This window comes from Diadema antillarum, unplaced genomic scaffold (genome assembly GCF_040938485.1).
Source record: "Diadema antillarum isolate AM-2024a unplaced genomic scaffold, OU_Dant_1.0 scf00000081, whole genome shotgun sequence".
NCBI classification, from domain to species: Eukaryota; Metazoa; Echinodermata; class Echinoidea; order Diadematoida; family Diadematidae; genus Diadema; species Diadema antillarum.
In genome coordinates this window covers 533240-548175 of record NW_027270970.1, presented here as the reverse complement: position 1 = coordinate 548175, position 14936 = coordinate 533240, and the positions used below count along the sequence as shown (strand labels likewise).

The 14936-nt window shown below is 39.0% G+C and overlaps 1 protein-coding gene across 1 annotated transcript in view; it reads right to left on the bottom strand.

The window, feature by feature from the left end:
* Window positions 1-376: 376 nt before the first annotated feature.
* LOC139717694 (uncharacterized) overlaps window positions 377-14936 on the bottom strand; it is a 39325-nt gene continuing 24765 nt past the window's right edge. The window contains exons 13-22 of the mRNA XM_071629195.1: window positions 13996-14084; window positions 13239-13470; window positions 12540-12585; window positions 11598-11686; window positions 9889-10126; window positions 8339-8514; window positions 6580-6902; window positions 5405-5632; window positions 4082-4225; window positions 377-1469 (exon numbers count right to left, since the gene is read on the bottom strand). Coding sequence (XP_071485296.1) covers window positions 1329-1469; window positions 4082-4225; window positions 5405-5632; window positions 6580-6902; window positions 8339-8514; window positions 9889-10126; window positions 11598-11686; window positions 12540-12585; window positions 13239-13470; window positions 13996-14084 — 1706 coding nt within the window. The 3' untranslated portion in view covers window positions 377-1328. The remainder of the gene's footprint in view (window positions 1470-4081; window positions 4226-5404; window positions 5633-6579; window positions 6903-8338; window positions 8515-9888; window positions 10127-11597; window positions 11687-12539; window positions 12586-13238; window positions 13471-13995; window positions 14085-14936) is intronic.

Here is a 14936-nt window from a genome sequence, read left to right as displayed (position 1 = left end):
GATGTGACAAGAGTTATGAGGCAGCCAAATATGAATTAGCTTCAATGTAATGTTTACATCAGCTCTTTACAAGCACAGATACCATTTTTTCCATATCTTTGAAGCACTATAGAAAGACAGTGGTAGGACCAAAGTGCATCTTAAGATTTTTTTTTTCTCATACTCACTCTGTTATAAGAATTTTCCAGCTGGTAAGCCAGCCAATATGATGGCATGTACCCTCACCCTAAGCTGCATTTTTGAAAAAAAAAAAAAAAAGAAGGTCGGGCAGTAACTAACACCTGTCACAAAAAGCAGTTCTGGTGGAATATTAACGCCCATCAATATGACATGTCACTTCAAAGTTAATTTAAAAATAGTTTCATACTGGGTGAAATCAGGAGGTAAACTATGACCGATATTGTCTAGTAACACCACTGACAGAGAGGCCTTGTATGCTATGCACACAGTGCCAGTACTGCATCATGCTTTCTATGCCTTGTCATATCATGTCTGGACTAAGCTGGAGAGCTTTACATCGATTTCCCGTAGCTCAGGGATGTAACAGAGAACCACAGCATCTTCAAATGGACAACCAATGGACTCAATTCGCTGATGGAGGGTTGTTTTCTCTTGAAGTGGACAAAACACTGATTATCCAGAATAGGTTATGTTTAGCATGTCTGCTCGTTTTGGCACTTGCAAAAGCTTGAAAGGGGAAATATAACATATGATAATCTGAATCATCCATTAATTTTCTTATCCTCTCATGTGGCACAAGCACAAAAGGTGACGGTGACTAGCAATAGTCAGCAAATGGTATCAACCGGGCACATTGAACCATACGCTTGAATGCATGAAGCTCATGGGTTCATCGTCGTATTGCACTCCAATGTGGCACTTGTTTGAAAGTTTGAACTACACAGTGAAGCAAAGCTCTCCTCTCCTTTAGTCCCACTCCATTCATTGGTTTGCAAGCAAAGCCTTCGTCCGTCATTACAAAAGTCAGTTGCAACCGCACAAAGATGTGGCATTCCTGAGTAAAGAAATAATGCTCAAAGCTTGTAGCAATGCAATTCACAGTGTGAACTCTCACAAAAACTGCATTTTTTTGGCAGCACAGGTCCTCTAGGGTGAGCAGAAACTAGACACCATGCTCTGCATTGGGGAGGAGGTGACATCATCACATGTATGAGATCACTGGGTAAGCTGTATTCCGTCTCATACACTCTTTGCACTGATCATCCTTTGCAAACAGCGCCCTCGGGCTCACTTCATGTCTTCCAGAGTACTCATTTTTCCTCACACCTCACTCCTGGGGAGAAGAGAAAGATTTCCCGCCAGCCACGCTACGATGCATACTGTTCGTAGAAGGCGATCTTCACCCTTTCGATGTGGTGGCACAGCTTGATGGCCGGTCCAAGTTTCAGCTCCATGCATTCCTGGACGGTGGGTAGGGTCAGCAGCAGCAGGGCTTGACCATCAATCTCCTGACCAAACAAACAAACAAACAAACCCACACGATAACAAACGTAAGACAAAAAATTTGTCAACATTGTCAGTGTTTATCTGTGCATTCATTTCTTTCTGTGTGGAGTCATATGGGTGGTAATAAACATTTGGATTTAAAGGTAAAAATTTGTATCAAGTAAGTGATCCTGTACATGCATGATTTTTTTTATTTTTTTAATATATTTTTTTAGCATATCACCTGATGAACATGAGTTCAAACTATTTCTCTACAGAGATTTAAACATTCTAATTTGGGGTTTATAAAATCATCTCTCTCTGGTTTGCTCAGGTAGTCCCAATCATGCATATCTGTGTGAGCACAAAAGCCTTTAGCTCATAAAATAGGGTGCACTGTAAATATTTCAAATGGATAGCTCACTACGTTTGGGCAGTTTTGAAAAGTGAAATATTTATTGCTCAATTCCTCCAAGCTCGCTGTATATGATCAAATTTTCAGTGTGATCCCAAACTGCGTCAGACATATCATCAATACGTGTATCTCATTCAGGCAACTAAGTTATGTATCTCGCAACATCTTTCCCAAAAGGCTCTGAATAATTTGGCTTGTTCTCTGCCCACTCATTGCACCATATTGCAAATCTGCACGGTGTGTATGACTTTAACAGCTTCTCAGATTACATGCTCTATGTGTTTTCTTGCTTTCTAATTTGTCAAAATTGCAATCATCATAATTAATGAAAAACAAAGAGAAATTAAGAAAAAGGAAACAAGACCAGTGTTCATTTATAAAGCATGGTAGAGTCCATGAATAAAGAAATCTCATTGTAAGATTAACTGATGGCCTCAAAGATAAATCCCATGTGATATGTACTGTCATTTGTAAAGCATTACATGATGCATTTACCATCCGACTTAAGTAATTTATAAGAGAATAGACATCTATTCACTTGGAAATGCTAAAGAAGGATGAACATGCAACCTGCATTCACTCACATCAATCACATGCTCCATTACTTTCATCCTGATCATAATTACTGGTAAAGTTTTACTGTTATAAGCAATAATGTTGAAATGTCATGACTTTACCATTTTCTAAACGACTGAAACTATACTAATTTGAGAGCAGTAACTTTAAAGGGTGTGTGAATAAGTAAAGCATTATCATTACGTACAAATATGACAGAATTTGTATGGCTTCTGGACTACACTGACATTCAACATTCACTTGCATCAGGCCTTCACTTAAGGACAAAACTCCTACATACCTGCTCCAGAAGCATCAATATGTGAACCCATAGAGACCGGTGCATACGTAAGCAAGAGGCCATACATATCAATAGTTATATTGCTTCAAATAAATCCCATTTCTATTTTGGTGATTTGCAAACAACTATTTTGTGAAGTCTATGCAGCCCTCTCTTGTTACAAATTGATCAAGATTTCTAAAATGCAGACCCATTGTAATAAGACATAAAGAAAGTTGGCCATATACCCAGTGCTTTCACAGTATGGTTCATTCATCTTTCCTCACCAGTGGAATTTTTTTTTTTTTTCCCAGCGAGCAAAGTTTAATCCGAAATTGGATTTTAAACTTGTTTATCACCAAACAACATGTGGCTATGATATCTTCTATACCCTATTCTACGATACAGAGATTTCATGTGAATTGTACAAATGGCAAACAAATAATCCAACCCAGTTTTACTTGTGAATTTATTTCCATTGGAATCAGTTATGTAAGTCCTGCTTTTCTGCAACATTGTAGCAATGTGATGCCGTGCAAATGTTAACCTTTTTTTGCATATCAAGGAAAACATGGGGACTAAAATGCCACGGACATAAAAGTCTGGTGATTCTGATTGCAAATTTCTTGACGTATATCATATGTCTATGGCTTCTGAAGATGACAAAGAGTATATGCCAGAAATAGGTACTGCTGTAAAATGCAAGAAAAAAAATTGTTGCAGCTGATTGATAAATTGCCCTTCATTGATGCCAAAGAATGGAAAAATAAAAATCTACTTCTATGTAACATCGCCTCATCTCACCCCATCTGCATGAAAGGAGACTGAAATGAGATAAGAGTCTGGGATGAAGCTTTTTCTTGCCCACAAGCACAGAGCATTCATGAAAATTAAAAAGAAATCTATCATGTCATCACACGTACGCTTACTCCTATGCACATCCTTCGAATTAAAGCAAACCAAAATTGAATAAATGGCTGTAAGCACACAACCATGGGACAGAGAACTTTTACGCATTGGGGATAAAATGCCTTATTCCACTGCCATACACACTCATGGTTGGTTCAAACTTTTCAATCACATTGAAGAGTTAAGAGAATGCATGTACTGTGAACAAATGACTTGAACAAAGTTTGCCTAGTTTCCAACAAAGTATACTTTCACAACCACCACTTCATCTGCATGTCAAGTCTGAGAGGGGGGCACAGTGTGTCGGGAGGGGGGGGGGAGCAGAGTCTGTCTGAGAGGGGGCAGAATCTGTCGGTGGGGGGGGGGGGGTCAGAGGCTGTCTGAGAGGCGGGCAGGGTCTGAGAGGCGGGCAGGGTCTGTGGGGGGGGGGGGGCAGAGGGGGTCATGGTTTGTCTGAGAGGGGGGCAGAATCTTACCTGCTCCTTGAAGATTTTGGCAAGAGGGGCACAGTCAGTCTTCTTGATGAACTTGACCACTTTGTCTACACTCCAGTGCAGTGGGTTGCTGTCAAGGTGAAGGGTGTTTTCGCTCTCATTTGGTCGCTGAATAACGCCCGTATTCTGTAGAAGTTTAAATTTCCAAAATAGTCACTAGATTATCAGAGGGTAAAAGCAAATAATTTGCTGGACCACATCTATCCACTTTTGCTATGAACATTGTTTCAATAAATGCAGCTAAGGAAAACTACAATAGTTTGAAACACAAACACACATATATAGCAAAAGGAGTCAACTCACAAGACTATGGCAGTCTCATAAAAAACTGAAATGGTGACAGCAAGGAAGTTTCACACTTGAATCTCCTAGTTGAAATATCATTTTGGCAGGCAGGAAGAACAATGAAGGCTAGGAAGTCGTCATAACTTCCACTAAATCTTACTTGAATGTGGTAGTGCAGATCAAAACAGTGGGTGTCAAATTTCTTGCAAGAACATAAGATCTTAAGGGGGTAGGTACCTTGACACTGGCAAAAATTAGAATAAAAACATAGGATAGTGTGGGAAAGGGTTGTATGCTTCTTTGTATACCTGGTTTGTACTTTTGTCACTCTCAAATCAAATGTTCAGACTAAAGATAATGAAGAGTTTGATAGCAAACAGAGTTAACTCCACTCTCCTTAATTTGAGAAATTTGCAATTAAAGCTGCTAGAAGACAAGAAAATAGTAAGAAAATATGGAATATATTTTTATCATAACATCAAGAATATCCCTCGTTTATAGCAAGCGAGGCATAAATGGAAAGTTTTATTTTGCTCCGTCTGATGACTGACTTACATTTAATTGTTTAGAAATGGTTCTTAACCCATTTTGCAATAAAGCTCATCATCATGGAGGCGCTGTGGCATAGTGGATAAGACTCCTGACTCTCATTCCGAGGACCCGAGTTCAAATCCTGCCCAGTGCTTACGTCCTTGGACAAGATGTTTTAACCCACTATGTCCCTCAACCCAGGTGTATAAATGGGTACCTGGCGACGCTAGGGTAATAACAATGGCACAGCCATCTGGTAGGCTACCCTGGGTAAATAAGACGTCATCATCATCATCACCATCATCAGCATCATCACCATCGTCAGCATCACCACCATCACCACCATCACCATCATCATCACCATCATCATCATCACCATCACCATCATCATCACCATCATCATCACCATCACCATCATCATCATCATCATCATCATCATCATCATCATCATCATCATCATCATCATTTGTGAAGAGGAGAGGGACTCACAGGCTTTTTGTCTTTGGTATGTTTGTGCTTGTGGCGCTCCTGCTCCTGTTGCTGCTGTTTCTGCCGTTTCTGATGCTGCTCCATCAGCAGCCGTTCCTGCTCCTCTTGCCTCTGACGCTCTTCTTCCTTCTTCTGGGCCCGGGAGGACGTCAGGCGGGCAGCAAACGTCTTCATCTTGGTGCCTCGCTCTCGGTGGGGGAGCACCAGCTTGGGGGCACTGTGCTGAAGCTGTGGGAGAAGGATAATAAGAAAGACAGGAGACAGGAGATAGATAGATAGATAGATAGATAGATAGATAGATAGATAGATAGATAGATGGATAGATAGAGAGATAGATAGATAGACAGAGATATAGATAGAAAGATATGGACAGACAGATAGATAGAGAGATGGATAGAGATATATATATATAGAAAGATGGTTAGAAATAGATAAATAGATGAATAGATATAGATAGATAGATAGATAGATAGATCGATAGAAATAGATGAATAGATATAGATAGAAAGATGGATAGAAATAGATATAGATAAATAGATATAGATATAGATAGATAGATAGATAGATAGATAGACAGATAGATAGATAGAGAGACAGATAGACAGACAGATAGAGAGAGAAAGATAGGTAGAGACAGATGGTGGCATATATAGAGAGATAGATAGGTGGAGATAGATAAAGATAGACAGATAGATTGGTGGATAGACAGATAGAGAGAGAGAGAGATATTGCAATGAGTAAAGTAAGTTTCTTGTGTTAACATTCGTTATTGAAATCCCCATTTTGTAAATTTGTCTATATCAAATCAATACTGACTGAAACTAAAAGAGATATAGGGGCATATAACTCCCAAACATGTTTGTTTCACTCAAGGAAATAACGACAGGCGAGTATCTTGTGAGACAATACAGTGACCAATGAATTTCCCAGTGGATGGGTGTGTGTTCCTGTAGTTTATTCCCGGAGTCTAAGAACATTCTTGAAATCTATGATTCCTAGTACATTGAAATCCTTCTGATAAAACTTTACATACAAGTTTCCACAGGGATGTGTGTTCAATCAGTTCAAAGACACTCCTCATGTGTTTATTTCTTTGTGAATAAGAATTCATCAATAATAATGTTATAAGTTTCATTTTAGTCAAGAATGTAACGGATATCAGTATAGCAACTGACCTTTGTTCTTTTGGCCGAGTCAAGCAAGGCCTTGGCCACACTGACCAATGGTTTCTTGGCTGAATGCATCACCTCTCTCCTCCTAGCCTCAGCCTCGGGACCCCCACCACCAGCAACCCCATCACCCCTGGGTGTGGCTGGGTCACCCCTGCCTTGCTCTGGAGACTCCGTCTTTAGGTTGTGCTTCTTGCGGTGGATGAAGAGCTGCCGGCGCTTCTTGCGCTTTCGTCCCGGGCCTCCCTTCTTCTCGGCCGTCTTTGCTGGCTTGCAGCCCGGAGGTCTGCCAATACGCACCATCTTGTGCTTCCTGCCATAGGCTTGGACTGAAAGAAGGAGCAGTCATGTCAAAAATACATCTCAGTTTAAGAGAGAGCTCACTTGTCAAAAATCAATAGCACTCGGTTTCACCAAGAAACACACATGATGAGTGGAACTGTTGTTAGTTTTGATATCAATATATCATCTTATGTTTTAAGATGTAGATACAGAAGGCAAAGATGAAAATAAACAGCAGATAGTTATACCAAGATAACTACAGCAGTGCAGCAGACATACTGTATACTAGTAAGCTGTTATTTTCGCGAATTTCGCAAATCACAGATGGACCGCAAATTTAACTCTTTATTTGCCATGGTGGAAACCCCCTGTGTGCCACGTTATTCTGAGACATGAAAGTAGTCATGCTTTGAGAAAGAATTCTGTTTTCCAATCTATATAAGTTCTACAAATTTCTGTTAAGCTGGACATAATAGTGAGCAAAGTTGAAGAGGAATGCTAAGCTTTGCTTTGATATAAATTGTATGACAAATCTATTTCTATTTAGTTTTTTAATGACCAGTTGCTACATTACTGTAAAGGCATGGCTTTTGCACATGAAACCATGAGAGAAACATAAAATTTACATGCAAATTTAGTTGGGAACACCGCTTGATAGTAAATCACCACATAGAATGCAGGCTGTATGTAAAAGGAACAAAAGCGCGAGAAAAACTTTCATTGTACCGCAGGATTAGGCGATTTTTTGATCGGCTTAAGCGGATTAGTGTGTTTGAGCGGAATATGCGAAGTTGGCACGCCGTCGACTGAGTGGGACGTGCGAACGTGGCACATAAAGAGTTAACAACACGCGAAAATATCGCCATGCACTAGGGTAATAGTGCATTTACAATAGCCTTGTGTCAATCCGAAAAAGTAACATTTCGCGAAATATTGTCTATTACCTCATCATTCACAAAAATAACAACTTATAAAGTACCACACTCTGCATTGCACAAATAATAATAATAATAATCAATAATTCACAACATTTATATAGTGCGTTATTACATAAAATGTCTCTAAGCGCTATTGGAAAAAGAAAACAATAGAAAGAGAGGAAGAGGAAAGGAAAGAGAGAAAGAAGAAGAAGGTACAGTTTCAGTAAGGGTATAAGACATAAGACACACTCATAATACTACTCAATAAACAATTACGTTTTTAACATGGAGTTAAATTTGTCTACTGAGTCTGTTTGTTTCAAGTATTCAGGTAAACTGTTCCAGAGTTGAGGTGATGCTGACTGAAAAGCTCTAGAACCATAAGATTGTGTATTGACAGGAGGAGGTATTAAAAGTGATTTGTTGTAAGACTGTAATAGGCTGTAATAAGATGAGAAATACTATACAGGGGGTCTATGAAAATGACTGACATGTACGAAGTATGTGGAGCAGGGTGTGGTATGATTGGAGTTGGATAAAAAGGTGGGTAGAGCTAAACTCACTGTACTTGCTCTTGGTCAGGTTAAAGCACTGTTCAGGGCAGGTGTCAGTGACCTGGTTGAGGGAGACCAGGTTGGGACAACACTCCAGGTTCAGACAGGTGCTGCGAAGAAAACCTGGCACCTCACTGGCTGTCTTACACAGCTCTATCATGGCATGGTAGCTTTTGCCCTTGTACCTGCAAAATGGAGTATTTTTGACAGTTTAGCTTAAAGTTCATAACTCCAAATGAACAAAAAAAAAAAAAGGTATTTCATGCAAGCACAGCACATTAAATTTTTAAAAATATCCAACATATCTGTCCATAAGTCATTCAAGCCATGTGGATAAAGTGGTCATTGCACCTCATGCAAAGCAATTTTAATTTGTGTGATATCAAATTGACCAAACAATGATTATTATATCAAAACACATTGGAATATTCAACACACACACACAAATCAATAATGACATGCTGTTACAACCCACAATGCAAACTTGCTCACCTATTCTTCATCTTCTGATATACACAGTACTATTACTATTAAAGACACGTGCTGACTGTATAACCACCTAGGAGAATTGTCAAGCCTGTCAACTGTGACTGTTTCCAGAATTTTTTCTTTGTAATTCACCCCCATTCTCCCCATCACAAAGTTCTACAATTCCATGCAATAAATAACTCACTCAACTTCTGCAAAATATGGCGATATAGGTTAATTGATTCATCACCCTATGACTGAAAGAGCAATTGAGGACTGGGAGAAATTAACAAAAACAGCACAACTCTTATAAACAAAAACAGCAACTATTAATATACCATCATATTTCATCACATTCTTTCTCTCCCTTGAAAACAGTGTACAGTGTACAAACTATGTATCTATGAAGTACAATTTTCCTATTCATCCAGTTATCTATCCATATTTCTATTACGAGTATATTAACTGCTCAATTTTCATCAATACGAGAAACCATCAAAGCAGAGTCTATCTGAACACCAAATCTAGCTGTCACAACTGATTGACAAATTGCCCTACATCGACGTAAATAAGCACTGAATTGATCAGTGTTTTAGTAGTAGCCACGATAAACAATCATGGGCGTAAATACTCAACAGGATTCGAACCTACGACCTCCTGATCACTGGACAGGTGTCATTTCCACTAGACCACCGAGCTTGCGCTCGACAGCAAGTTTCAATCAGTTGCAGTGAAAACATCTCGATGGAAGAATTTCATGAATTTGAATGATTACGCAGTACCCATTGCATGTCATAAGGATTAGAACCAACACTTACTGTCGGGCGAAAGCTCAGTGGTCTAGTGGAGATGATGCCTGTCCGGAGGTCCTAAGTTTGAATCCTGCTCGAGTATGTACACCCATGATTTTTTATCATGGCTTCTACTAAAACACTGATCAATTCAGTGCTTATTTGTCGATGTAGGGCAATTTGTCAATCAGTTGCAATGAAAACATCTTGACGGAAGAATTTCATGCATTTGGAAAAAATCTAGCTGTCTACGGTTATTTCTGCCTAACGCTAGAGTGACAAGAGTTGGTTTGCACTAACTTTGCCTTCATGACGTGTAGGGAACCATTCATCCCTGCTGTCTCCTCATTCTCAACCTGAAGCTCCCGCAGCACCCTGGGAGGCTTGTAGGCCGCATTGATGAGCATATGGAGGACCTCTCGAAGCACCAGGGGTACCATACCAGGCCCCACTGACTTGGGCAGCTCAGCGATGCGACCCTTGTTCAGGTACGGGCCTGAGAAACACTTGTGGTTGTAGTACACCTTGTCGATCCAGTCTGGTGAGCGTATAAGGCAAACGAGAATGAATGAAGATTTAAATGTGGAACAGATGCTTAGGATGAGGTTATTATCATTGATGAAATCTGTTGCTTGAAAAAAAGGCTTAGCTACAAGCAGTCATGAATTGAAATCACAGAGATTTGAAAACTTAAAAAGACATGATGGAGATAAAGCACTACAATCACAGACAGAATTTGAATTGTTCTGCACCAGAAGACATTGGGATCTACCATTTAAAGGGTTCATCATTCATGACAGATTTGTTTTAGATACCACACAGAAATTTTGGTGTCATTTCAAATCATTGAACTGTCTATAAGTTCTCATACAAACTTACCCAAAAACTACGCCTGCAGGAATTGCTAATATCCTTTTTGTTTACAAATCTTGCCTAAATTCTCTTTAAATATTACTTTTTAAAAATTAAATGCTTCTTATCAAATTATCTCAGTCTTCAAAATGTAGCTCAACTCTTTCCTCTTAAAGACCTTAATACTTAATAAAAATCTATATTTTCAGTTTGTAAAACTAATGGGAGTTTGACTTCCTCCCCTCATTAAATTGCATGTGTGAATGCAACCACGATATGAAAAAAATATAAAACCTTCAACTCCAGATCTTTTTTACTTTCGATATCATTCTACTCAAACTGTTGCCGTTCTATTTGACTTTTTTCTTTTATTGAAAATAACTTGAACATGGAGTAGACTTTGCCTTTGATATTTCTTGACAAGGAAGCATATTACTTCTTTGATGAGTTGCTGGGCCAGTGTATAAATACAGCCCAGCATCCTAAGTATACAAGCACCTCACATATGACAAAAATGCTGGATTTAATGCAAGTTATGTCAGTACTTCCTGCACATCATTCATTGTAAGCTTATCATTTAAAGGACAAGTTCACCTTCATAGACATGTGGGTAGAGTTAATGCAGCAATATTAGAAGAACACATCAGTGAGAGTTTGAGGAAAAACGGACAATCCGTTCAAAAGTTATGAATTTGTGAAGTTTCTGCTCAGTCACGGCTGGATGAAAAGACTACTTTAGCTTGTGATGTCACATGAGTACAATGATATAAAGAAAGAATAAAGAAAAATCAATGTTTTTCCATTTTTCTCGCATAACAAAAGAGCACTCGACTTCTCTCTTTTAGAAGGCAGGGGGAATAATATTACCCTTAATATACGTCAGTAACAAGTCGAAGAAGTGTGCACTTTAATAAAAAAGTAAAGTTTTGTGAAATTCTCTTTGTATTTTCCTTATATCGTTGTACGCATGTGACATCACACACTGTAGTAGTCTTCTCATCCAGCAGTGACTGCACAGATACTTTAAAAATTCATAACTTTTGAACGGATTGTCCGATTTTCCTCAAACTTTTACCGATGTATTCTACTAATATTGCTGCATTCTCTCAATCCTTATGTATATGAAGGTGAACTTGTCCTTTAATGATCATCCATACCTTCCTCAGCTCCATCCTCGTCTCTAGCTGCTTCTCTCACCTCCCGAACTCTGTGGTAGAGGTCACGACCTGGGCTCATTGGGGTCAACCTACAAAGACATAGTAATGGCAAATGTGATCAGTGCAAGACCATTAAGCAGCTTACAAACTGATGAAGAATGGGATTGTACGTGTCTCCTGACTTACATTCACATTTCATACCATATCTACTTCAGGTTGATATTGCATTCCTTGAAACTTTATGAATTTCCTCCTGACACCATACAACTTCACTGACCACTGATGGCCAGTAACTGATCAGTGGGAATCAGTGGGAATGCTGGGGATGATTGTTCCAATCCCTAACGGCCCGTTAACGATCGCCCCATCACTGTACAGGCATGCTAACCTGGAAACATTGAACTGCACTGCACATAACTTAAAAATGAGACCATTCTGAAGTAAATAATTTTCACACTACAATAGATATATAATGTACTCTTAAATGAATCCCACAAGGATTGGAACAATCATCCCCCAGCATTCCCACTGATTCCCACTGATCAGTTACTAGCCATCCCCTTTAAACACAAATCTGATGGGTCTATATCCTATTAATTGCTCACGACATACTTGGGACAGACAAACTACTCCATTACATGCTTCTGGCAATCTTGCTGCAGACATATCTACTTCTGTTGTACTCAATATGTCTGTGATAGAACTAAAGGTGATGTGTTATAGCTTCCCAGAGAAATGCTCACAAATGTACTTAAAACACAACAATATTATAATTCATTTTTATCTTTCACTGTAAAAAGCATACATAACTGTATTAACCATAATCATGTAAAGATAATTCATAAAACAGAAGAATTTTCAGGGCTCTTTGCTTTATATTACTCACTGATGAGCACTTACACAGCTATACAAACAAAAAATAAGTCACAAAGCCATACCCACCTCATTTTTTCTGGCCATACGATAGCCACCCTCTTTGTCTTTCGTGCTGTGGAAAGAAATACATACATCATGTATGGCACGTTACTGGCAGAAGCAAAAATAGACAACATACTCACATCAGAAGACCATGAACACAATTTTCATACAGAGACCGTTGTATCGTTGATATGTTAAAAAAGAAATGAATGTTTAGCAAATTACTTTGTGCTTCTACAGAGGTTTATTTCACGCACACTAGGTTAAATGTCGCATGCATTTATCCTTGTGAAGCAAGCGGTCACTTGCTAATAACTTGCTGCATAGTTCGGACACAAATCTTCAAACTTCAAACTTTTCTTCTTCTTTTTTTGTTCAAATTCAATTATGCCCCAGTCTCAAATCTTAATTTCTAACTATCAAATCATTATTTTGAAGTTATTCAGCCAAGAATTATATCATGTTTAACACTTCTATAGCAGAAAGAAAAAAAAAATCATCAGTTTTTTTAGAACATGATCCATGGAAATATTGATGTGAGGAAATCATTAATTCAACTGTTCAACTTCAACAATTTCACAACATCCCTGATTTACATTCAATTCTAATCACATCTTTAATGTTGTGTTATAAAATGTTACTCTTTCTGTTGAGACTAACTTTCAGCTGGCCCTGACTTCCCCTTTAAGCCTGGTGGCAAACTGATCACAAACCCTGACTCACCCAGCAGCTTTTTGGGAGTGCGTAGGTGATGGCCACTGCTATCACACCAACCCACTGGGAAGATATCCGTAGACTCCACGTCAACGATGTGGTTTGGCAACTTGCTGCCATCGAAATGGAGCCACATGTGGCGGCCAGCAATCTTGGTCACCGTGGCCGGACACACCTGGTTGGCGTTGAATGGGTTAACGGCCTCAAGCTTCATCCCATGCTGGAAGTCATGTTCAGTATTCTGTGGGCAATCACAAACACAAGGAGACATTTCCATCACAACTGTTATGTTTATTCTTTAATCTCGAGGTGTCATGCCACAATATAGTAAGTAATCTCTGTACTTCCAAACTCTAATCTCCTTGCAAGAAAGAAGTATTTTAGAGGCATCGATAGAAAACATGCAAAGTTTCAAACTTCTGGTCAGGGAATCAATTGGGATGATATGAAGCAAACAAAATCATCACAACTAAACAAAACAAAACAAAATAGATCAGATAGATAGAAACATAGATAGATAAATAGATAGATAGGTAGATCAGTAGATAGATTTGTAGATCAGTAGATAAATTTGTAGATAAGCAGATAGGTTGATGGAGTGAAAGATGAATGTATAAATGCATGAAAGAATGAATAAAATGGAGGAATGAAGGGATGGACAGATAGATAGCTAAACATATAGATAGAAAATACAGGATGACACTGGCTTTTATTGAGACTAATTGATACCAAAGTTGTCATCACAAATGACAATCTGTACACTTACCAATTTGAATAGGGCTCTGTGAGCAGGTTTTCCCTTCACGTGTCGCAAGTAAGCATTCCAGTCAAAGTGGTTTCCTTGCTGTAGGAAACCTGTAAAACACGTCCAGAAAGAGTGCAGGAATAATTCATGTCAAATGTGAGAGGTCAGGTGTATTCTATTTCTACCTACAGTAGCACAGAGAGACAGGATTGCCATGCTGGGGTACATTTCATGAAAGTTTAACGAGATACTTTTCGCTCATAAGACACACTTATGAATGAGTTCATGAGATGGATTTTACTTCTCTTTGAAAGTCTCACATAGCTACAAATGAGCGACTTTTGTCATTCTGAGATTTATGTCAAGACTTTTATATGATGACTTAATGAAACAGACCCCTGGTTCCTGTCACACCATTGGACAGCACTATTCAGTGGGATAAGAATGCAGCTAAGCCTCTGACCATATGAGCATTGCATACACTAAGAATCCTAGCATAGTTACCTCCGCCACGGAAGGAGGAGGTTAAGTGATCATCGGCGCTGGTTTGTCTGTTTGCAAATAACTCAAAAAGTTGTGTACGGATTATAATGAAACGTGCATAAAAAGTCGATTTTGACATAAGGAACACCTCACTCAATTTTGGTAGTGATCCGGGAATTTTGATGGATTTTTGAAGGATTTTTCATCTTTTGGCATTAAGGTCAACGAACTTGGGGTTGAAGCTGTGCGTGCTGGAGGTTTACATACACGCACTGAAGCACATGCTCTGCTGGATGAAGGTGCCGTACAATGACATAAACAAAAGGCTTTATTTTGGGAAAAACTGCATGCATGTAAGGGTGGAAATGAGTTGCTACCTTGGCGGAGGTCTGTGCTCTCCAATTGCTTTTCTAGTTAGAGATGAGATTCATAGTCCATAAATTAACTCTACAGGAGCTCATGAGCAGAGCTATTTCAAT